The 23,423-nt window shown below is 40.7% G+C and overlaps 1 protein-coding gene across 2 annotated transcripts in view; it reads left to right on the forward strand.

The window, feature by feature from the left end:
- Positions 1-17,001, forward strand: part of nr3c2 (nuclear receptor subfamily 3, group C, member 2) — a 354,577-nt gene extending 337,576 nt beyond the window's left edge. For both annotated transcript variants that reach the window (XM_073042920.1, XM_073042919.1), the window contains exons 8-9: positions 6,475-6,632; positions 15,917-17,001. In XM_073042920.1, coding sequence (XP_072899021.1) covers positions 6,475-6,632; positions 15,917-16,072 — 314 coding nt within the window. In that variant the 3' untranslated portion in view covers positions 16,073-17,001. The remainder of the gene's footprint in view (positions 1-6,474; positions 6,633-15,916) is intronic.
- The last annotated feature ends 6,422 nt before the right edge of the window (positions 17,002-23,423 follow it).

Genomic DNA, 23,423 nt, shown 5'->3' on the forward strand with positions numbered 1-23,423 from the left:
CTAAAGCATACTATACTGCGTCCATAATTTGAATATTCCTGACAAATGAGCTAGCGTATTTTTGCTGTCACAATATTCGGATGAATTATTTGTTTTAATATCACTGGGCTATGGAGGAGGGAGCTGCTCGTCTCCTGCCTACAACACAGAGAACCTTCCTAAAGTAGCCTGTTGGATAAGTTCAGGGATGGATTGATCTCACTGTGAAATGGTCCATCACTGGCATTCCAAGCAGTGATTAATGGAAGAGTTATTGGTAAATTTCAGCATTTAAGGACAATAGTTTCAGCAAAAAGGGAAGGAAAGCAAACAGGGCAAAATGCCAGGTTACTGTTACAGAGCAAACACGAGGAAATCTGCAGATGCTGGAAATCCAAACAACACACACAAAATGCTGGTAGACACAGCAGGCCAGGCAGCATCTATAGGGAGAAGCGCTGTCGACGTTTCGGGCCGAGACCCTTGGTCAGGACTGACCGAAAGGAAAGATAGTAAGAGATTTGACAGTAGTGGGGGGAGGAGGAAATGCGAAATGATAGGAGAAGACCGGAGGGGGTGGGATGAAGCTAAGAGCTGGAAAGGTGATTGGCGAAAGTGATACAGAGCTGGAGAAGGGAAAGGATCATGGGACGGGAGGCCTCAGGAGAAAGAAGGGGGGGGAGCACCGGAGGGAGATGGAGAACAGGCAAACAACCCTTACCCCATCCCTGACATATTTGGTTGTTTGCCTGTTCTCCATCTCCCTCCGGTGCTCCCCCCCCCTTCTTTCTCCTGAGGCCTCCGGTCCCATGATCCTTTCCCTTCTCCAGCTCTGTATCACTTTCGCCAATCACCTTTCCAGCTCTTAGCTTCATCCCACCCCCTCCGGTCTTCGCCTATCATTTCGCATTTCCCCCTCCCCTCACTACTTTCAAATAGACAATAGACAATAGGTGCAGAAGTAGACCATTCAGCCCTTCGAGCCTGCACCGCCATTTTGAGATCACGGCTGATCATCTACTATCAATACCCAGTTCCTGCCTTGTCCCCATATCCCTTGATTCCCCTATCCATAAGATACCTATCTAGCTCCTTCTTGAAAGCATCCAGAGAATTGGCCTCCACTGCCTTCCGAGGCAGTGCATTCCAGACCCCCACAACTCTCTGGGAGAAGAAGTTTTTCCTTAACTCTGTCCTAAATGACCTACCCCTTATTCTCAAACCATGCCTTCTGGTACTGGACTCTCCCAGCATCTGGAACGTATTTCCTGCCTCTATCTTGTCCAATCCCTTAATAATCTTATATGTTGCAATCAGATCCCCTCTCAATCTCCTTAATTCCAGCGTGTACAAGCCCAGTCTCTCTAACCTCTCTGCGTAAGACAGTCCTGACATTCCAGGAATTAACCTTGTGAATCTACGCTGCACTTCCTCTACAGCCAGGATGTCCTTCCTTAACCCTGGAGACCAAAACTGTACACAATACTCCAAGTGTGGTCTCACCAGGGCGCTGTACAAATGCAAGAGGATTTCCTTGCTCTTGTACTCAATTCCCTTTGTAATAAAGGCCAACATTCCATTAGCCTTCTTCACTGCCTGCTGCACTTGCTCATTCACCTTCAGTAACTGATGAACAAGGACTCCTAGATCTCTTTGTATTTCTCCCTTACCTAACTTTACACCGTTCAGATAATAATCTGCCTTCCTGTTCTTACTCCCAAAGTGGATAACCTCACACTTATTCACATTAAACGTCATCTGCCAAGTATCTGCCCACTCACCCAGCCTATCCAAGTTACCCTGAATTCTCCTAACATCCTCATCACATGTCACACTGCCACCCAGCTTAGAATCATCAGCAAACTTGCTGATGTTATTCTCAATGCCTTCATCTAAATCGTTGATGTAAATCGTAAACAGCTGTGGTCCCAATACCGAGCCCTGTGGCACCCCACTAGTCACCACCTGCCATTCCAAGAAATACCCATTCACCGCTACACTTTGCTTTCTATCTGCCAACCAGTTTTCTATCCATGTCAATGTCTTCCCCCCAATGCCATGAGCTTTGATTTTACCCACCAATCTCCGATGTGGGACCTTATCAAATGCTTTCTGAAAATCGAGGTACACTACATCCACTGGATCTCCCTTGTCTAACTTCCTGGTTACATCCTCGAAAAACTCCAATAGATTAGTCAAGCATGATTTGCCCTTGGTAAATCCATGCTGGCTCAGCCCAATCCTATCACTGCTATCTAGATATGCCACTATTTCATCCTTAATAATGGACTCTAGCATCTTCCCCACCACCGATGTCAGGCTGACAGGTCAATAGTTCTGTTTTCTCCCTCCCTCCTTTCTTAAAAAATGGGATAACATTAGCCATTCTCCAATCCTCAGGAACTGATCCTGAATCTAAGGAACATTGGAAAATGATTACCAATGCATCCGCAATTTCCAGTGCCACCTCCTTTAGTACCCTAGGATGCAGACCATCTGGACCTGGGGATTTGTCCGCCTTCAGTCCCATCAGTCTACTCATCACCGTTTCCTTCCTAATGTCAATCTGATTCAGTTCCTCTGTTACCCTATGTCCTTGGCCCATCCATACATCTGGGAGATTGCTTGTGTCTTCCTTAGTGAAAACAGATCTAAAGTACTCATTAAATTCTTCTGCCATTTCTCTGTTTCCCATAACAATTTCACCCAATTCATTCTTCAAGGGCCCAACATTGTTCTTAACTATCTTCTTTCTCTTCGCATACCTAAAAAAGCTTTTGCTATCCTCCTTTATAATCCTGGCTAGCTTGCGTTCGTACCTCATTTTTTCTCCCCGTATTGCCTTTTTAGTTAAGTTCTGTTGTTCCTTAAAAATTTCCCAATCATCTGTCCTCCCACTCACCTTAGCTCTGTCATACTTCCTTTTTTTTAATGCTATGCAATCTCTGACTTCCTTTGTCAACCACTGTGGCCCCTTTCCCCCCTTTGAATCCTTCCTTCTCCATGGGATGAACTGATTTTGCACCTTGTGCATTATTCCCAAGAATACCTGCCATTGCTGTTCCACTGTCTTTCCTGTTAGGCTATCCGTCCAGTTAACTTTGGCCAGCTCCTCCCTCATGGCTCCATAGTCTCCTTTGTTCAACTGCAGCACTGACACCTCCGAGCTGCCCTTATCCTTCTCAAATTGCAGATAAAAACATCATATTATGATCACTACCTCCTAATGGCTCCTTTACTTCAAGATCGCTTATCAAATCCAGTTCATTACATAACACTAAATCCAGAATAGCCTTGTCCCTGGTCGGCTCTCATACAAGCTGTTCCGAGAATGCATCCCTTAGGCACTCTACAAACTCCCTATCCTGGGGTCCAGCACCAACCTGATTCTCCCAGTTCACCTGCATGTTGAAATCCCCCATAACTACTGCGACATTACCTTTGCCACATGCCAATGTTAACTCCCTATTCAACTTGCACCCAATATCCATGCTACTGTTTGGTGGCCTATAGACAACACCCATTAGGGTCCTTTTGCCCTTACTGTTCCTCAGTTCTATCCACACAGACTCTACTTCTCCTGACTCTATGTCCCCCCTTGCAAAGGACAGAATCTCATTCCTCACCAACAGGGCCACCCCACCCCCTCTGCCCACATTTCTGTCCCTACGATAGCATGTATACCCTTGTACATTCATTTCCCAGGTCTGATCTCCCTGCAGCCATGTCTCCGTTATCCCAACAACATCATAGTTACCCATTCGCACCTGAGCTTCAAGCTCATCCACCTTATTTCTGACACTTGGTGCATTCAGATATAGAATTTTTAGCCCATTTCGCCTCTCTCTGTTTAAATCGCTGCCTATTGTGCTTAACCCAGCTCCACGAACTCCCATCGGGCTATACACCCCTAGAATTTTGTTGTCCTTCCTAAATTTACTTATTCTTTCTGCACATTTAACTCCATGTTCCGTCAGACCATCCCTCTGTACATGTGTCCTCCTTATCATTTGTTCCACCTCACCTTTCTCTACTACACACTTAATATTCCGGAACTGTGTAGTCCCCACCTGTCCTTTATTCTTCATCTCGCTATCCTCTCTCTCATTCTGGATCCCTGCCCCCTGCAAATTTAGTTTAAACCCCCTCAAGAAGCACTAGCAAACTTCCCTGCAAGAATGTTAGTACCGCTCCAGTTCAGGTGTAAACCGTCCCTTCAGAACAGATCCCACCTTCCCTGGAACAAAGCCTAATTATCTAAAAATCCGAAGCCCTCCCTCCTGCACCATCCTCTCAGCCACATATTAATCTGTATAATCTTCCTGTTCCTTGCCTCACTTGCACGTGGCACAGGTAGCAATCTCTTACTATCTTTCCTTTCGGTTAGTCCTGATGAAGGGTCTCAGCCCGAAACGTCGAAAGCTCTTCTCCCTATAGATGCTGCCTAGCCTGCTGTGTCTACCAGCATTTTGTGTGTGTTGTTTGCATTACTGTTACATTCTTTTTATTCTTGTGCACCAACATCATAGAGCATTTAGTTACAGTTTCTGTAGGATGTCCCTGTGAATTAGATCCACATAATTTTCAGTGCTGCGTTCTTAGAGTATTTCCATGTGTGACAGGAGAACAAAATCCAAAATAATCTTTCAATTCTAAAGAAACTTTTCTATTCAATAACATTGGTGTTACATACATGATGCAAGCAGTCAATGTTCTTCACCACACTTCGATAGAAATTTGTCAGAGTTCTACATGTCATGCCAAATCTTCACAAACTTCTAAGGAAGCAGAGATGCTGCGATGCTTAATTCGTAATGGCAGGTGAGTACTGGGCCCAGGACAGATCATCTGAAATGAGAACCCCGAGGAGTTTAAAGTTGCTAATTCTCTCTACCTCGGATCCCCTGGTAAGGAGTGGCTTATGGACTATTGGCTTCCTCACCCTAGCCCCTTGCTCCTGCTGACCTTGGGTGAAAGGTGGTTATGGCACCACCCAGCCAGATTTTCAGTCTCCCATTTTTGATTTGTCCTACGACAGTGGTGTCATCGGAAATTTAAGTGCAGAATTGAAGCTGTGCTTAGTCTCACAATCATAACTGTAAAGTGAGTAGAGCAGAAGGCTAAGCACACAGTCTTGTGATGCACCTGTTTTAATAGAGTTTGTGAAGGAGATGGTTGTTGCCAATCCAAACTGACTGGGGTGTGCAAGTGAGAAAATCGAGGATCCAATTGCACAAGAAGGTATTGAGGCCAAGGTATTGAAACTTATTGATTGGTTTTGAGGGGATGATGATATCGAATGTTGAGCTGTAGTCGATACAAGAGCATCTTGATGTATGCATCTTTACTGTCCAGATGTTCCAGGGTTGAGTGGAGTCAATAAAATGACATCTCTAGACCTGTTGTGTTGGTCGCCAGCTTGGAGTGGATCCAAGTTGCTTCTCAGGCAGGAGTTGATATGTTTCATCATCAGCTTCTCAAAACACTTCATCACAGTGAAAATAAGTGCTACTGATAGTCATTGAGGCAGGTTACCACATTCTTCTTAGGCAGTGGCATAACTGAAGCCTGCTTTAAGAGAGAGGGTACCTCAACCTGTCAAAGTGAGAAGTTAAAGATATCGGTGAACACTCCAGCCATTTGATCAGCGCAGGTTAGATACCCCATTTGGGCTGGATGTTTCCATAGGTTCACTCTCCTGAAGGATGCTTTTACACTGAAAGACTGAAATCACAGGGTCTTTGGGCACTGTGGGAGTTCATGAAGGTTCCTCCATGTGTTGTCGGTCAAAGTGAGCATTGAAGGTATTGAGCTCGTCTGGGAGTGAAACCTTGTTGTCACCTATTTTGCATGGTTTTACTTTATAAGAGGTGATAGCATTCAAGCCATGCTACACCTGTAGAGCCTTCTCCAGTGACTCAAATTTGGTCCAGAATCAACAAACTTGAGTCACTGTGGGTGAGATGGCTTTCCCGATATTACACCTGGGCCTCATTATCTTACTTGGTTGCCAGATCTGAATGCCACTGATCTGGCCCTCAGCAGGTTCCAGATCTCATGGTTCATCCAGGGCTTCTGGTTGGGGAAGACTGAAAGATTTTGTGAGGACACACTTGTTTGTGACTGTTTTTATAAAGTCTGTGACAACCATGGTGTTTTCATTCAGATTGTCTAATGAGTGTTTGAGCACAACCCAGTCTGCTGGCTCAAAGCAAACCTGTAGCTGCTTCTCTGCCTCCCGCAATCTTTTATTTGTCCTTATCTCTGGAGCCATGTTCTTTAGCCTCTGCCTGTATGCAGGTAGGAGAAGGCAAGCAAATAAATAGGATTGGCTATAAGACTCCCCTGTGATCAATGAGAACTTGTATTTGTCCCAACACTATTAAAATTCAGTAGGTCAATCTATTATGCAATTTTAAATAGATTATTTTATTTAAAAAAGGACTTGGTGGGCATCATAATTGATAAAAACTGTTTTTATTGTGTACTGCACAGTTCCAAAAGATGGCCTAAAAAGTCAAGCTTCATTTGACGAAATGAGGACAACTTATATCAAGGAGTTGAGACGAGTTATAGCAAGAAATGAAAATAACATGGGACAAAACTGGCAACGGTTTTATCAGTTGACCAAAGTCTTGGACTGTGTGCATGAGGTAAGTCTATGAAAGTAACGTTCCCTGATTGTGGAGTTTCATAGTTCCTGTCTTGATTGTTACAGGGCTTTATGGCTCTTCGAAGAATCGCCTCAACCCTCTATAACAGTCACATGCCCCAAGGGTCCACGTGTGGTAATTCTGTTAGATGCCCCAAGGGTCCACGTGTGGTAACTTAGTAAAACAGAATGGATAGTTGCACATAAAGATGGGTCAAGTTAAAAATCAATGAATCAGATTGGGAAATCCGCCTTATTTATTGGCAAATCTCTTTGTAAAAGAGTTTCCAGTCTATGTTGATCTTGTATCCTGATAATTGACCATATTGTTCAAAGGATTGCATCAAATTAGGTAAAGAGTACGTTGGTTGCCCTAGATAGATCAAAATGTCATCCGCATAACAAGCCAATTATGCTCTGTCCCTTTAATAGTAATTCCCCTGATATCTTCATTTTGTCTGATGTATTGAGCTAATGGTTCCAGATATAGCGCGAAGAGTAGTGGTGACCATGCACAACCCTGTCTCGTGCCCCTTTCTAGGGTAAGACTATTTGATAAATATCCATTGAGTTTAATCCTAGCAGTAGGATTGTCATATAGTGTCTGTATAGTTTTAATAATTGTGTCTTGGAAACCAAATCTATGTAAAACTCTGTAAAGAAAATTCCAATTAACCGAATCAAATGCTTTTTCAGCGTCTACGCTTATCACTATTGTTTCGATTTTTTTTGGTATATGATCCATAATGTGAAGTGTCCTTCGTATATTGTCTTGAGTCTGGCATTGTCGTATAAAACCTGTTTGATCATTACGTATCAGTATGGGTAGAAATTCCTCTAATCGTTTGGCCATGATGGAGGTAAATAACCTATAATCTACATTAAGAACGGATATTGGTCTAAATGACCCACATTCCATTTTATCCTTGCCTTCTTTCGGTATAGCTGAGATTATCACTTCTTTCCAACTGGGTGGCCTTTGTGCCTTTTTTAGAGCCCAGTTCAGTGTGGGGAGTAAAACAGGAATTAACTCATTTTTAAATTCTTTGTACCACTCTGGCATATACCCATCTGATCCTGGTGACTTGCTTAATTTAAGCCTACTAATTGCAGCTTTTAATTCAGCTTCAGTTATGTCAGCAGTCATCCTTCTATTGTGTTCTTCGCTTAAAGTGGGTAACTCTAGAGAACTCAAGAAGGTGTCAATTTGGGTTATGCTTCCCCCGGAACTTTGGAATATAGAGTTTTGTAAAACAGTTCAAAAGCTTCTTGAATTTCACTTAGCTTACTTTTTATCATTTTCGTTCTTGGGTCCCTAATTCTATGAATTATAATTTCTGCTATCTTCTTTTTCAGTTTCCACACCAGTATTTTCATAGATTTCAATCCACTTTCATAATGTCTCTGTTTCAGAAACATTAAGTTTTTCCTGATTTCTTGCGTAGCCAAATTATTTATTTCATTCCTAATTCTTTTAATTTCCCCTAATGTATCCTGTGCCAAATTCAATGTGTTTTTCTCTAGTTCCTTCAGCCTATTTTGTAATTCCTCTAATGTTTTATTCCTTATTTTTTTCTTATATGAAGATACTGCTATAATTTTCCCTCTTAAGACCGCCTTCAGAGTATCCCATAAAATGGGAGGTGAAACCTCTCCATTATCATTAAATTCTAAGTAGAGACCAATTTCTTTTTTAATTTGTTCCTTAAAGTATGGATCATTGAGTAGACTTGAATTTAGTTTCCAAACAGTATTCTTTGATTGTAGGTCAAAATCAACAGATAAATATATAGGTGCATGGTCACTTACATCTATTGTCCCAATTCCACAGGTGTTTATTTTGTCTTTGTCTTTTCCAAATGTTATGAAATAGTCTATTCTTGTATATACAGAATGTGGAGCAGAATAATGAGTGTAATCCCTTCTGTCAGGGAAAAGGTCCCTCCATATATCAATTAAACCAACATCCTCAAAAAGTGTATTAACTTTCTCATGTAAAGATTTTGTTTCATAGGTTTTTCTAGTGGAAGAGTCTAAGTTTGGTTGTAATTGTAAATTTAAGTCTCCCCCACATATCAGGAGACCTTCTGTTTCCGTTACCATAATATCAGTAATTTTCTGAAAGAAACCAATATCACTTCCCAGGGTGCATATATATTCAACAGAGTAACTGAATGGCCGTCTATATTCCCCCTTACCAGAATATATCTGCCTTCTTTATCTCCCATTTCGAATATTTTTTCAAAATTTAGCTTACTTGAGATAAGAATAGCAACTCCTCTCCTATGTCCTGATTTATATGAGGAGAAAAACAGATTAGTGAAGCCCATTCTCTTTAGTTTTTTATGCTCATTATCACTTAAATGAGTTTCCTGTAAATATACTACATGGGCTTGTTCTTTTTTCATTTTGGATAAAATTCCCTTACATTTGATTGGATTTAATAGTTATTTACATTAAAAGAAATTAATTTCTCCTTGTCCTTAGCCATCTGTATTTATCTGGCAATGTATCATTGAAATTAGAATAAAACTTTATCGATCTACTCCCTGAACAAATAAGAACCAAGAAACTCAAATAATAACAAAAATGCCAACAAAAGTGTGATTCCAAGGCTGAGGTCTCTAGTAGATGACCCTGCGTTGAGCTAGAGGAAATGTCTAGCTGTGGGGGATAACCCCTCCTATTTGTGAGTTGAGGGCCCCCATTTCAGTATTCATAAAAGTCAGTGAACAAATCCATTACACAGAAAAGATTTCCCTGTGAACTCCTATATATACATACATACATATGTGTGTGTGTGTGTGTGTGTGTATATATATATATATGTGTGTGTATGTGCACACACAAATATATATACATATATACATATACATACACACACACACACACACACACATATATATAGTGACAATATGTTAATAAGACACTTAAAAATGTAACCAAGGCAAATACATGCTTGATAGAGCTCTTTAGAAAAGCATATAATTCAGATAATGGTAGTAGAATCATTTCAAGCATGTATAAGGGGTTGTCAAATCTTAAAACACATTCGACTTCATACATTAAAACAAAATGGGAGAAGGAAGGTGGGATAATTATATCTGAGGAAGAATGGACAACAATATGGAGATATCAATGGAAGTGTACCAATTCACAGAAATGGAGGGAGTTTGGATGGAAAAACTTGATATTTTATTACACCCTCTCAGAAATCCCATTATGATAATAACCTCCCTGTTTGCTGGAGAAATTGTGGAAATCAAAATGCAAATCATTATCATTTTTTGGGACTGCCCTGTTATCAAAAACTATTGGAGGGGGATACACAATGCCCTACAAGACATCTTTAAATGTGTAATACCCTTGGAGAGTAAGACCATATATTTTGGATATATACCTCAAGAATGGTTGAAAAGAGATAAATATTTAATGAATATACTGTTGGTGGCTGGTAAAAAGACTCTTACTAGGAAATGGTTATCACAGGAGAGCCCAACTTTAAATACATGGATGGAAATTACAATGGACATTTACAAAATGGAGAAGATAACAGCATCTGTTAATCATAAGCTGGAACAATTTGATTCATACTGGGAAAAATGGTTTAACTACATAATGCCTCATAGGCCTGATTTTATTCTCAAAAATCAATGAATCTGTTGTAAAAAAAAAGATCACTCCCTACTTGTACATAGTTCTTTCCTTTTGCTTGTTTTTTCTTTCCACTCTTTTCTATAAGTGTATACCGCAGATAAATACTTTGTGGAGATTTTGTGATATATATGATTATATGATATATATGTACAATGTCTGAAATACATCTTATGGAAATGTTTGTTTATTGATGAACTTCAATAAAAAAATAAATTACAAAAAAAATAAAAGAGTTTCCAGAAAAATGCATTTCATATAAAAATAATGAACATCAAAAGCTCTCTGACCTCTCAGAACAAGATATCCTTTTTAGTTTCTTATACTGATCATTTAGAAAGTGACATTGAATTTTCCCATTTTGAAATCCCACCAGCTAAAAAGACTTTACTTAAATTAACAGGAGTACTGAAGTGTTTGAGTCAGAACACACAATCAACTGAGGAAAGTATAGACACAACACCAAGTTAAGTGAGTCAAGTTTGTGGCCAAGTTAGCAGATGTTACAAAGATAGGTGGAGGGGTTGGCAGTGTTGAGGAGGCAGGGAGTCAGCAGAAGGACTTGGATAGATTCAGAGAACGGGCAAAGAAGTGGCAGGTGAAGTACAGCATAGGGAATTGTATGGTCATGTACTTTGGTCGAAAGAATAAAGACATAGACTATTTTCTATATGGTGAGCAAATTCAGAAATCAAAGGTGCAAAGGTACTTGGAGTCCTAGTGTAGGATTGCCTAAAGATTAACTTGCAGGTTGAGTCAGCAGTAAGGAAGGCAATGTGATATAAGCATTCACTTCGAGAGGACTAGAATATAAAAGCAAGGATGTACTGCTGAGGCCTTATAAAGTGTTGGACCGACCACATTTGTAGTATTGTAAACTGTTATCATCCCATCTTATTCCCTCACTCTTGCATTCCTGGGAAACAAGTCCTAATCTATTCAACCTTTCCCTATAACTCAAGTTCAAGTCCTGGCAACATTATTTCAAGCTTATTGATATCTTTCATGTAAGTTGGTGACCAGAACTGCACACAATACTCCAAATTTGGCTTGACCAATATTATATACAATTTCAAAACTTCACAGTAATGTCCCAACTCCTGTAGTCTGTGCCCTGTTTTATGAAAGCCCATGTGCCAAAGTCTCTCTTTACGACCCTATCTAACTGTGGTACCACTTTCAAGGAATTATGGATCTGTATTCCCAGGTCTCTTTGTTCTGCCATGCACCTTAAAGCCTTGCCATTCATTGTGTAAGTCCTATGCTGATTTATCCTCCCAAAGTGCAACACCTCACACTTGTCTGCATTAAATTCCATCTGCCATTTTCTCCCAGCTGGTCCAGATCCTATTACAAGCTATGATGGTCTTCCTTTTTATCTGCTATGCCCCCAATCTTTCCACAAATTTGCTCATCCAGTTCACCATAAATTATCAATTGCTACCACGCTTTGGCTTATCCTTCTAAACCAATGTTGAATCCTGTTGACTGCTTCATCCTGAATGGCAAGCGATTTAACTTTTCTGGACCAGCCTCCCATGCAGGACTTAGACAAAGGCCTTGCTGAAGTCTATATAGACAACAACCACCACCTTTCCTTCATCAACCTAACTATGTGTCTATCTAAGAACCTCAAACTCCCACCAAACTGCTTTCACTACCACCCTGGTAAACTATCCCAGGCACTTGCCACTCTCTGCTTAACAAATTTACCCCTCACAGAGCTTGTAAACCCCTCCCCCTTAAAGGTATGTCCTTTGATATTCATAATTTTTACCCTGGGAAAATGATTCTGACTGTCTTCCCTATCCATGCCTCTCTTAGGTTTAAAAAAAATCCTCTATCAGCCTCCAATGCTCTATGGAGAACAATCCAAGTTTGCCCAACCTTTCCTTCAAGCTCGTACCCTCTAATCCAGGTAGCATCCTCTTCTGCAGCCTCTCCACAGTCTCCACATCCTTCCTTTAATGGGGCAATCAGAACTGCACACAATACTCTAGAGTGCAGTCTGTCTGAAGTTTTATACAGCTGCAGTTTGACTTGCTTATTGTTGTACTCAGCATCCTTACCAATGAAAGCAAGCATACCATACACCTTCATTACCATCTTATTCACTCGGGTAGCCACTGTCAGTAAACTATAGACCCCAAAATCCCTTTGCACTTTAATGCTATCTAAAGGCCTACCAATGACTCTACTTTTCCTTTCATTTGGCTCCTCAAATTGTAACACCTCATCCTTGCTCAAATTAAACACCATCTGCCACTCCTCTGCCTATAGTGAGAATATATGTCCCACTATATTCTTTGATAATCTTTTACACTCTCTATGGAACACCAATTATCCTCAAACTTGCTAATCTACCCATCTACATTTTCATCCAAGTCATTGATATATATCCAAGCAACAGAGGTCCTAGGACCAATCCTTAAAGTTTACCACTGGTCACCTCCAGCCAGGAAACAGCCTTCCACTCCCACTCGCTGTCTTCTATAGGCAAGCCCGTTCCAAGTATCAACTTACAATTCACTCTGAATTCCAAGCATCTTTATCTTCTGAATCAACCATGAGGGACTTAATCAAGTGCCTTACTAACATCCATGTAGATAACTTCCACGGCTTACTCTCAGCAAGTTCCTTTGTCACTTCCTCAAAAAAACTCAAGTTTGGAAGGCATGACCTGTTTGGCACAAAGCCATCTTGACTGCCCCAAAGATGGCACCATACCTTTCCAAATGCATACAAATCATGCCCCTCAATATCCTCTCCAACAGCTTCCCTACCACTGATGTGAGACTCATTGGCCTATAATTACCTGGATTATTCCTATTTCCCTTCTGAAGTAAAAGCACCACAGAAATCCATTACTGAAACTAGATTAAACCAGAGTATGATTAAACTGATTTTGTATATCAGTATCATTCTGACAATTGTGTTTGTTTGAAATCCTCTACCATTTTATCAAATCATTTGGTTATCACTATTATACAGTGTGATTTCAAATCAAAAATAATCCCAACACTTTATAGTGTTTGTTGTTAAATGTTATAATTAGCAATTCCCACTGACAGTAGCAGATTCTGCCACGAGTTTCTGTAAGCTAATAGTAGACAATGATGTGTGATATGGCTGCCATTCCAAAATGAGCTAGTGCTTGATTTTGTTGCATTTCTTCCCTCTGGAATTGGTTAACGCCTGGTAATAACTTATACAAGTTGCAACCCTAAGGCATATCAAATTCTATTGCTCCTCATGGCCTTGTTAAATCTTTAAATAGAAGAAGCTACAAGCTATATTCTGACTATGGATTGAAAATAAACTTGTATTTTCAAAATTCTGTTGTTACATTTCCTAAATTAAACTGATTAGATGGCTCAATCTCAAGCCTGAGAGTGTCATAAATGTACTTTTGTCAATACAGTGTGATGGCAGCTAAAGCTGACTCAAATCTAGGGATAAGCATTTGTTTCTTCTCATTATCTATTATGACTGTTGGCAAAAATCAATACTGTTGCCATAGTAGGCTCCAGTTATTGCCAGCCTAGTGCCACCACACTGCTCCCTGCAGGAGAGTCTTTGAGATAGCATGAGGTCTATCCATGCAAGTCTAGATGTTATTGTTTTCTCTTGATTTAAATTAAGTATCCTACTAAGGCAATATATGAATTCAATAATTCTGTGGAAACTAAATTTCAGCCTCTTATCTGTTTACTGTGAGTGTTACTTAGGTCCAAGAATTCTACAAAAGTTTTCCTGAGAAGTTTTTGATGCCATGGATCTCAAATACGTCAAGAGTTCCATGGGGTTATGTTGGGTTCTTGACAGCTGCATCAAAATTGCTAAATGGCATAGCAGTTTCAGAGTTGCACTATCAAATACCTAGGCAGCTTATGCTGTCTTCTGTAATGTCGCTAACGGTCTCTTAAACCACTTAATATTTGAACGCCATTTCTTTTCACCCAGTGATATTGCAGGATTTCTATCTCAAGTGAAGCAGGGTATCTAATGACCATTATTAGAACACAGGTGCATATAACACAGTCTATAAGGCAAGTTCACAAAGTATTTCCACACAAATTTTCCCAAATTCCTTTTTGAGACTTCAGGGGAAACATTAGCTCATCCAGCTGAAAAGCATCCTTTTATGGAAAAGTTCCATCATTAATTTGGAATCACCACAGTAGAAGCTTTTCTTAATTATTCTCAACAGGTCAAAATTAATTCAAATGTCACAATGCTGCTGAGAGCAAACTTAATGCTGCTTGATAATGAGTCCCATTGAGCAGTAGTTTGACTGTTCAGCCACGGGCCATTTTACATTATCAATCAAATGCTCACCCTTATTTGGATGAGCACAGAAACCAGTCAGATCAAGAATGGTGTTGTGTGTCTGTGGTGCCAGCACCTCTTTTTACATGTTACACCAGGTATTTCATGTTTCCTTGATGCAGCATGATACCCAGGTGCTGAGTGGGTACATCCATCCTGCTCCTCCACAAATCTCAACTTCCACAACTACATCATTAGCAACTTCCACTCCAGTTGTTGGGTTTAGATCTGTTAATTAAAAACTATATTTTATAGACTGAGACTGTTATATATCCAGTTCATTGAGGGGGAAAGTAGCCTGCAGATGGTCATACATGGGGTTGAGTGGGATCCAGGTTCAACCATGATGGAATGGCGAAGCAGACTCGATGGGCTGAATGACCTAATTCTGTTCATATGTCTTATGGTGAAGGAGGGAGAGCTCTTTGTGTGCTATCAGTTGTGGAAAAGGGTCTGTGTTTCCAGAGGTGTAGTAAAGAAAGGACGTGCATAACAATCAACATCAAATTTGACTGTGGCATTGTTTTAAGATTAACATTGTAATTTATTTGCAAGACTGAGAATGGAAATTATTTAGGTGTGATAGCAACTTTAAAATTACCTGGTGTCACTTCCTGAGATGCTGAGCTCTTTTTAGACCAGCATGATTTAACCATGCAGCTTCTCACTAGCAGCCCCCATTCAACCATGTTGGAGGCAGATCAACTGCATGATCTCTTTCTGGGAGGGGAAAGAACAAAGAGAAAATTCACCCCAAATAAAATTGGCATTTAGGAAATACATATTGAGGGTGAAAGTTTCACACATCAGCTGGATTGTACCCCTTATTGCCACCTTCTCCTTGACAGGTGTCAGTGTTGGAGCACTTCGGGCACCTGTCAATATGATGATGCCAGGAACCCTGCTTACTCGTCCCAAAATCAGATTATCGACATCACACCTCTCCCTTGCCTTTCTTAGATATATTATTCCCTTCTTTAATTTTTGTTCCCTGTATACTGGTCTCAGACATTCCTGGAGGGACCTGTTTTCACCAAATGAGACAACGGTACTACACTACTGAGTGCAGTTCATAGACCCTCATTGGGGATCCATCCTTGTAGTAAGAAGAAGAATGTAGGAGATACTAAGCAAAATATGATGGGGAATTTCAGTGAAGATTTGAGATACTTCCACGGGCTCTTTTGTGGTGGAGGCCTACGGGCAAAGGCTAGGAGACTAGAACAATTGTTTGCACGTTTGTAAAGATGATGAAATAACTATAGAAATCTGGTTTTGACTGAGAACGTTCTTCCCTTCCAGCTGGTCAGTGGGCTGCTGCAGTTCTGCTTCTACACGTTTGTGGAATCAAAAGCACTAAAGATTGAATTCCCAGACATGCTGGTGGAAATCATCAATGACCAGTTGCCGGACGTCACAATGGGAATGACCAAATCCCTTTATTTCCACAAGAAGTGATCCTCAATGATGAACTTTGCCTTAAACTTTCCTCCTCATGTTTTGCTGGCTTTAAAAATTATTTTAGCAGGCTTGGTGTCCTGTATGTTGCTATACACTAAAGAAAAGCTTCATGAAGGTTTTGGATTGATAAAATACAGATATGTATCAAAGAGATGAAAAGGGATATATTCAAAGGTTAAAAGGAATTTGGAGAAATGTATTTTTTGAAAGAAGTATATTTTGGCAGGAAAAATTGAAATATAGTCTCTTTTATAAAAGGTAAATTTTGTAAAGTGAAATGTTTCTGCATGCATAAAGATCTGATGCTTACAGTGTATTTAAGAAAGGGAACGTTGTGCCTTTTTAGTATCATATCTAATTTAACCATTTTACAGCTTTTGCTGTAAATAAACCAGATTTACTAGATGAATTATATTAAATATTTCTTCTATTTTGTAATTAATTTCCTGTTAACTATATTTTCCCCTCTTTGACTGTCAATGGTGACTTTTGCTTTGTAACAATATTGCTTTTTGTTGCATTGCTGAGCAGCTTTCTAGGTTCCATCTTTGTTGTTTTGTGCAGTAGCCATAGGGAACCAAGGACTGGATGAAACGGCAAAAAGGTGCATATGGCTCACTTTTCTAACAACTCTCCAAACAAACAGGCTGAGTAGCAGGGTTAAACCATGCCCTGAGAATAATGTCCTTTCCAACCTTTTTAGAAGTCTAATGATTTTCTGTGCTTTGCTATATAGTTCTGTATATTCTGCTGTTGGAGTCCTGATGTAGCACTTTTGGTAATTCATACACTGTACTTATCCAAATGATATGCAGAATTATAAAATAGTTCTAAATAAGTTGATTTATATTTCCTTGGAGGCACTTAAGCATCTACATTTGTGTCAGCAAAGAATATTAAAAATATTATGATTAAGTTACTAAGTATTTTAACGGCTTTTTTCTTTGTTCGTGAAATGGTTGCAGTCATTGAATGACTTCTGGTATACAATAACCTCAAAAGAATATTTTATCCTTGCAAATAGCCACTTCCTCAGTACCAACTGAAAATGTGCAACATAGGGTCCTTAATAGCTTCTGAAAAGAAGCATTTTTTTTCTGAATGCTTAGGCACTTAAATGATTCCAAAGCAACCAAGAATAGGTCTTACATGCCATAGCTAGGTCAGTCTTCCTTCAGCACAAGGTGTGTTGAAATTTTTCACCTTTATCATTTTTTTTGATACAGCCATCTTTACACCAAAGGCTACATAACATCTTGGTACCCAGAGCTATAACTTGTTCTGTTTCCAAAACCAGATGAACAAATGTAGTGCCATTCTACTCTCTAAATAAATAAATAATCACTTGTGGGAGATTTGAAGAGGAATTTTGAAATGGATTATCAGAATCTCTGAGGCAATTTGTCAAGAGCTTGCCCAATGTGATGCAATTTCAACATTGTTTACAAAAGTTCTCTGAGCGGCAAAACTGAGCAAACATTTCAGAGTGCAAGTGGTTGAGCCAGCAGGAGCTGTCTGGAGAAAGGGATCCTGAGAGGGTTCGCCTTAGTCTAGAGGAGGGGTGGAAGGATGATGCAAAGCCATCAGATGCTGCTAGATGAAGTGAACTTCTTTCTCCCAGCCCAGAGGCACATTGGATTCTCTTCTGTTCTGGGTCTTCTCCACCTGCACCACCAGATGTTACATTCTGCTGCAGTGCCTTAACTTATCTGCTCAAGGAAAGCCACTCCCCCATGAGAGGTGGAGATTGGCCCGTGCAAGGAGCATTGCAGCCCCTCCCACTCGCTTCTGTTTAGCTGATGACATCACGGTGCCAAAAGAGTTTACATCTAGTGTGCAGTAACCATGTGATCTCCTTTCGTTTTCAGGTCGCCACGGACCTGTTAGGTGAGGGTGGTTTGGAAACGGTAGACAGTGGGGATGTGCTGCAGTAGAGAGGGCCCGGGTGCACATTTTGGATAAATATTTGCCACTGTGCGTATGGTTAGTATCGGTTTTGTCCTGCCATTTTGGATGCTGAGTTTAGATAAGGATCTGTAACCGAGTTCAGCTTGAACGGTTTGCTGAACGTTCAGTGTCTGTTTTGTCTTGTAAATAAATAGTTAACCTACTCACTGGTAGTGAATGTCTGTGGTCCCCTCTCACCAAAGCCGTGAATCTGATTTCCCACAACAGATCCCAAGAAACCTATCCCTAGTCCGAGCTGTATATCAGCCACATAAAACACTTCACTGATTATAATGTTACAACTGCAGGTGTTCTGCAGACAGGTTGAGATCACGGTAATCTTTATTTAACTACAGAATTGGGAGCAAAAGCCAGCCTTTGAAACAGACATCTTATTAGCACCAAAAAAAATCACTTAGCACCTGTTTTCAACCTTTCTTCAAAAAACAAAGTCAGTCAGAGGCAGCCTGTATCAGAACCATAAAGCGGGACAGCTAGAGATCCTCCGTCCTTAATACACCAGCTGGAAAATTGGACCGATGACCCGCCAGCTTGTCAAACTCAGCCAAACCACGCATGACTCTCACTGAAATCGTATAAGCAAAACAGACCTCAGACATCAACATTCAACATGACAAAAACCTGAAATGCTAAGTAATGGAGAATTATTTACTGTCTTCAGTAGGTATACCATCGACAAATAACATAAAAGGGTAATTATCCTGATGACAGCAATAACTACCCCTGCATTCCATTGCCCCTTCGCCTCTAACGTTTAGCAGCTCCTGCCTGCCATGCAAAAACAGAGCAGCAGAATTATCTGCCACTGTGGGGTGGCCTCTTACCATCCATTGTCTTCAGTGCTTCTTACAGATTTATCCCCAGTCATTGATATTGACTCGTCTGCCCAATGCTGAACCAGGCAGCCCACAGACCTGTATACATGAGTCTGTGTTGGCAGCCCTACTGTTTGTTACATACTGTCCACTAGTGGGCTACATAGGAATATAGGAGCCATCATTAATAAGTCTGCCAATGATAGGAAAAACAGTGGTGCTGTTGATTACGATAATTGGAGGGGGAAGCTGTATTACCTAGTAGACGATTGGAATCAGGAACTCACTGAGTGGGTGGTGAAGGCAGGCACCCATTTAAGTGGTATTTCGACTAGAACACTATAAACCAGTTACTGGTTAGTAGATGGGTACTGGTAGTTCTGCATGTTTCTGTAATGTGAATTGGTTATGATGTGATTTATGGATTGGGAACACTGTTTATATTATGTGGGCCAAATTTGTATTAATGTGATTTGGATTGGGAACTGGAGACCCACTTCAGAATTGACAAGCAGAAAAAATGCTGTGTTAGGGAACAGAATAACAGTTTACATGCAACCTCCGTGCAGTAATCAGACACCATTACAGGCAGACCATTGGAAACTGGCAAGCAATCTCTTCTGTTCATCTTTCCACAGTCGTTTTTCAAGTCAATGACCTTTCAGCAAATCAGGAAAAATTTTTAAAAAATTTTAATTTAGAAAAGGTTAGGGGTGTGGTAGGTGGTGACAAGTGGGTAAAGAGATTAAAACAATCAGTGACAGAGAGCAGATCCTTGAAATTTCAATGCCACCAGTACTGTATTCCTAGTTTTCTTTCATCCCTTTACTAGCGTAACCTCTGTCAGCCAGCACACCATCACTCCTGGTCTTCACCTTAATGTAGACCTATCACCTTGGCTCTTTACACCCTGGTGGAACACATGGCCCATTACAGAAAACCAAAGGAGGCTACAAAGCAAGCCCAGTGTTGACCATCATACCCTCAGTGCTAATCAATAAGCCCTGAAACCTGAGCTTCTGTAGCTCCATCTGCAACTGGTTCATTTACTTCCTCATCAGGAGAGCACAGTCAGTTCAGATCGGAAATAACATCTCCTCCTTGCTGACAATACTGCTGCAGCTCAAGGATGTGTGCTTAGTCCGCTGCTCTGGTTTCTCTATATCCATGACTGCATGGCTAGGCACAGCTCAAACAGCATCTATAAACTGGCCAGTGACACAACTATTGTTGGCAGAATTTCAGATGGTGACGAGTAGGTGTACAAGATTAAGATAGATCTGCTGGTTGAATAGTGTTGCAACAACCTTGCACCCAGTGTTAGTAAGATCAAGGAATTGGTTGTGGACTTTAGGAAGGGGAAGTTGAGGGTACACACACCAGTTTGGACTAAACAATATGAAGGACAGTGGTCAGAAAGAGTGTGTTTATGTTCCATCAAGACACTGTCTCTCCCCAGTGTTACAGACTGCCGGACTGATTGTGTCTGTAGTAGTTAGCACAGCAACTGATGGGGCTTCTACTGCACCAACTGGACAATGAAGTGGCTGCTGCTTGTGTTGCAATGGAAGCTGCGACGCTGGCAGTCAGGTGCTGCTTTGTACCGATTGTCCAAACTTCCCAATTTGAAAAGAAACAAGTTTGACAACGCTCCGTGCCAAGTTGGCACCGGACATTGGCCTGCTTCCTGCAGGCTTACCTCTCCATAAAGCTCCTCAATGTGTGAAACAGTTTGAACCTGAATCCTCTTCCCAGGGTGCTGCAAAACCTTCCCCTTTAGATATTTAACCAACTCCCTTTTCAATGCAATCTACTGCAATCCCAGTCCAGTATGGACCATAACGACCCACCGTGCAAAAAATACCATTTTTATCATGACAATCGTGGTTCTTTCAGGAGAGGGGAAAAGGAAAAGGCAGGGACTGCAGGGTACGCCAGTGGCAGTTCTCCTCAATAACAATTATACTGCTTTGTATACTGTTGGGATCTACCAGGTGTCTGGTCCTGACTCTGGCTCTAGCAGGACCTCAAAAGTAATAATCTCTGGCTTGCTGCCTATGGCACATGTCAGTGGGGGTAAGAATAGGATGATTTGACTGATGGATTGGCTGTGGAATTGGTGCAGGGGAAGAGTTACAGATTCTGGATCATTGGGATCTCTTCTGGGGGAGGTATGACCTGTACTAAAAGGACGGATTACACCTGAACCCACTATCCTGGTGGGCAAGTTTGCTAGAGCTGTTGGGAAAGGTTTAAACCAGAATGATAGGACAGAGGATGTGTACAAGAAAGATGCAGTGTGTAGTTTAGAAAGGGAAAAGAATTTAACTTTCAGTAACCTGGTAGCAAAATTGAAAAGGGTGATGAAAACAAGACTGAAGATGTTATATTTGAATGCCTGCAATATACAGATAAGGTAGAAGATCTGTTGGCGCAGTTAAAGATTGGCCAATATGATGTTGTAAGCATCACTGAGTCGTGGCCGAAAGAAGATGATAGTTCAGAGCTGAACATCCAAGGATACACATTGTATCAAAAGGACAGGCAGATAGGCAGAGGTGGTGGGGTGGCTCTGTTGGTAAAAAATCAAATATCCTTAGAAAGAGGTGACATAGGATCAGAAAATGTAGAATCCTCGTGGGTAGAGTTCAAAACTGTAAGGGTAAATGACTCTGATGTTAGTTATATACGAGCCTTCAAATAGCCAGGATGCGGCGTACAAATTACAACAGGCATGATGTAAAAAGGGCAATATTATCATAGTCATGGGGGATTTAAAAATGCTGGTAGGTTGGGAAAATCAGTTTTGGCATTGGATCCCAGGAAATGGAGTTTGTAGAATTTGTTTATAACTCACTGGCTGGCTGCTATTGCCACCAATTCTTTCCAACTTTATTCTGCACATGAGGGTGTGTTGCAGATTACCTGCAACATGTTGGGTGAAGGAATTGGTTGTTGACTTCAGAAGGAGTAGTAGACCACACAACCCCATCTACATCGGTGGTGCGCAGGTGGAACAGGTCAAAAGCTTTAAGCTCCTCGGGTGAATATCACAAATGACCTGACTTGGTCTAACCAAGCAGAGTCCACTGCCAAGAAGGCCCACCAGCACCTTTACTTCCTGAGAAAGCTGAAGAAATTTGGCCTGTCCCCTAAAACCCTCACTAATTTTTATAGGTGCACCATAGAAAGCATTCTTCTAGGGTGCATCACAACCTGGTATGGAAGTTGTCCTGTCCAAGACCGGAAGAAGCTGCAGAAGATCGTGAACATAGCCCAGAATATCACACAAACCAATCTTCCATCCTTGGACTCACTTTACACCACACGCTGTCGGAGCAGTGCTGCCAGGATAATCAAGGACAAGACCGACCCAGCCAACACACTTTTTGTCCAACTTCCCTCCGGGAGAAGGTTCAGGAGCATGAAGACTCGTATGGCCAGATTTGGGAACAGCTTCTTTCCAACTGTGATAAGACTGCTGAACAGATCCTGACCCGGATCTGGGCTGTACCTTCCAAATATCTGGACCTGACTTGCACTACCATACTTTCCCTTTTCTATTTTCTAATTATGATTTATAATTTAAATTTTTATTATATTTACTTCGATTTGTACTTCAGGGAGCACGAAGCACATAAACAAATATCACTGTGATGATTGTACACTCTAGTATCAATTGTTTGGTGACAATAAAGTATAATGAATCTTCCTTCAGTTTTCACTTTTATAACATTAATTATGCCATTGTTCCGTTTTTCAGATTGAATATTGGCCATTTGGCTCATGCATCTGCTATTTGACATGCTTCAACACTTTATTCTTTTTCTCAACCATTTATTTAGTTTAGATGCTTTCAAAAGAAAAATATTTACCTCAACCATTTCCTGTGCAATCAAGTTCCACATTCTAACTATTCTGAGAAAAAGCATTCTTCAATTCCCTGTTGGATTTACCAGAGAATGTCATAAAATTATGGTGACTGATTAGATTCTTTCACAAGTGGAAGCAAACTCTGCAAACGCACACTGTCCAAACCATAGGTCATCGTGACTTAATTGGAAGCAGTCCTGTGTCAGACTCCAGGGACTGTGGTTTGAAATGCCCTCCTAAAGACTTGAACAAACAAATTAGTGTGACACTCCAACGCAGCAAAGATCCGGGCAAACAGCAAAATTCAATAAATACAAAGATCAAATATCAGTATTTCAAAAACTTGTGATATGTAGATACATTGGATGGCTATGAATTAATAGAAATGCTACTCAAAACCCTTCAATTAGTTGCCAGAAAATGTGGAGAATGGCTGGGGAAGCAACATCTTTGTGCTTGATTCTTTTTCTTCCTAACTCTGATGTGAATATCAGATTGAAATCGGGTTTTGAATGAAATATGTAAGTGGTTCTTGGAACATTTTCTCTCTAGCTGATTAAAATCCAAGGCACAGCTATTTCACATACTTTACTTCACTCTGTCCTTGTGGTTAGCACAGATCTTTGAAGTGGAGCACAAGATAAAAGGAGTTTTAAGTTAATATAGTGCACACCCAGGAAATTTGGCAATTA

Source organism: Hemitrygon akajei, chromosome 4 (genome assembly GCF_048418815.1).
Source record: "Hemitrygon akajei chromosome 4, sHemAka1.3, whole genome shotgun sequence".
NCBI classification, from domain to species: Eukaryota; Metazoa; Chordata; class Chondrichthyes; order Myliobatiformes; family Dasyatidae; genus Hemitrygon; species Hemitrygon akajei.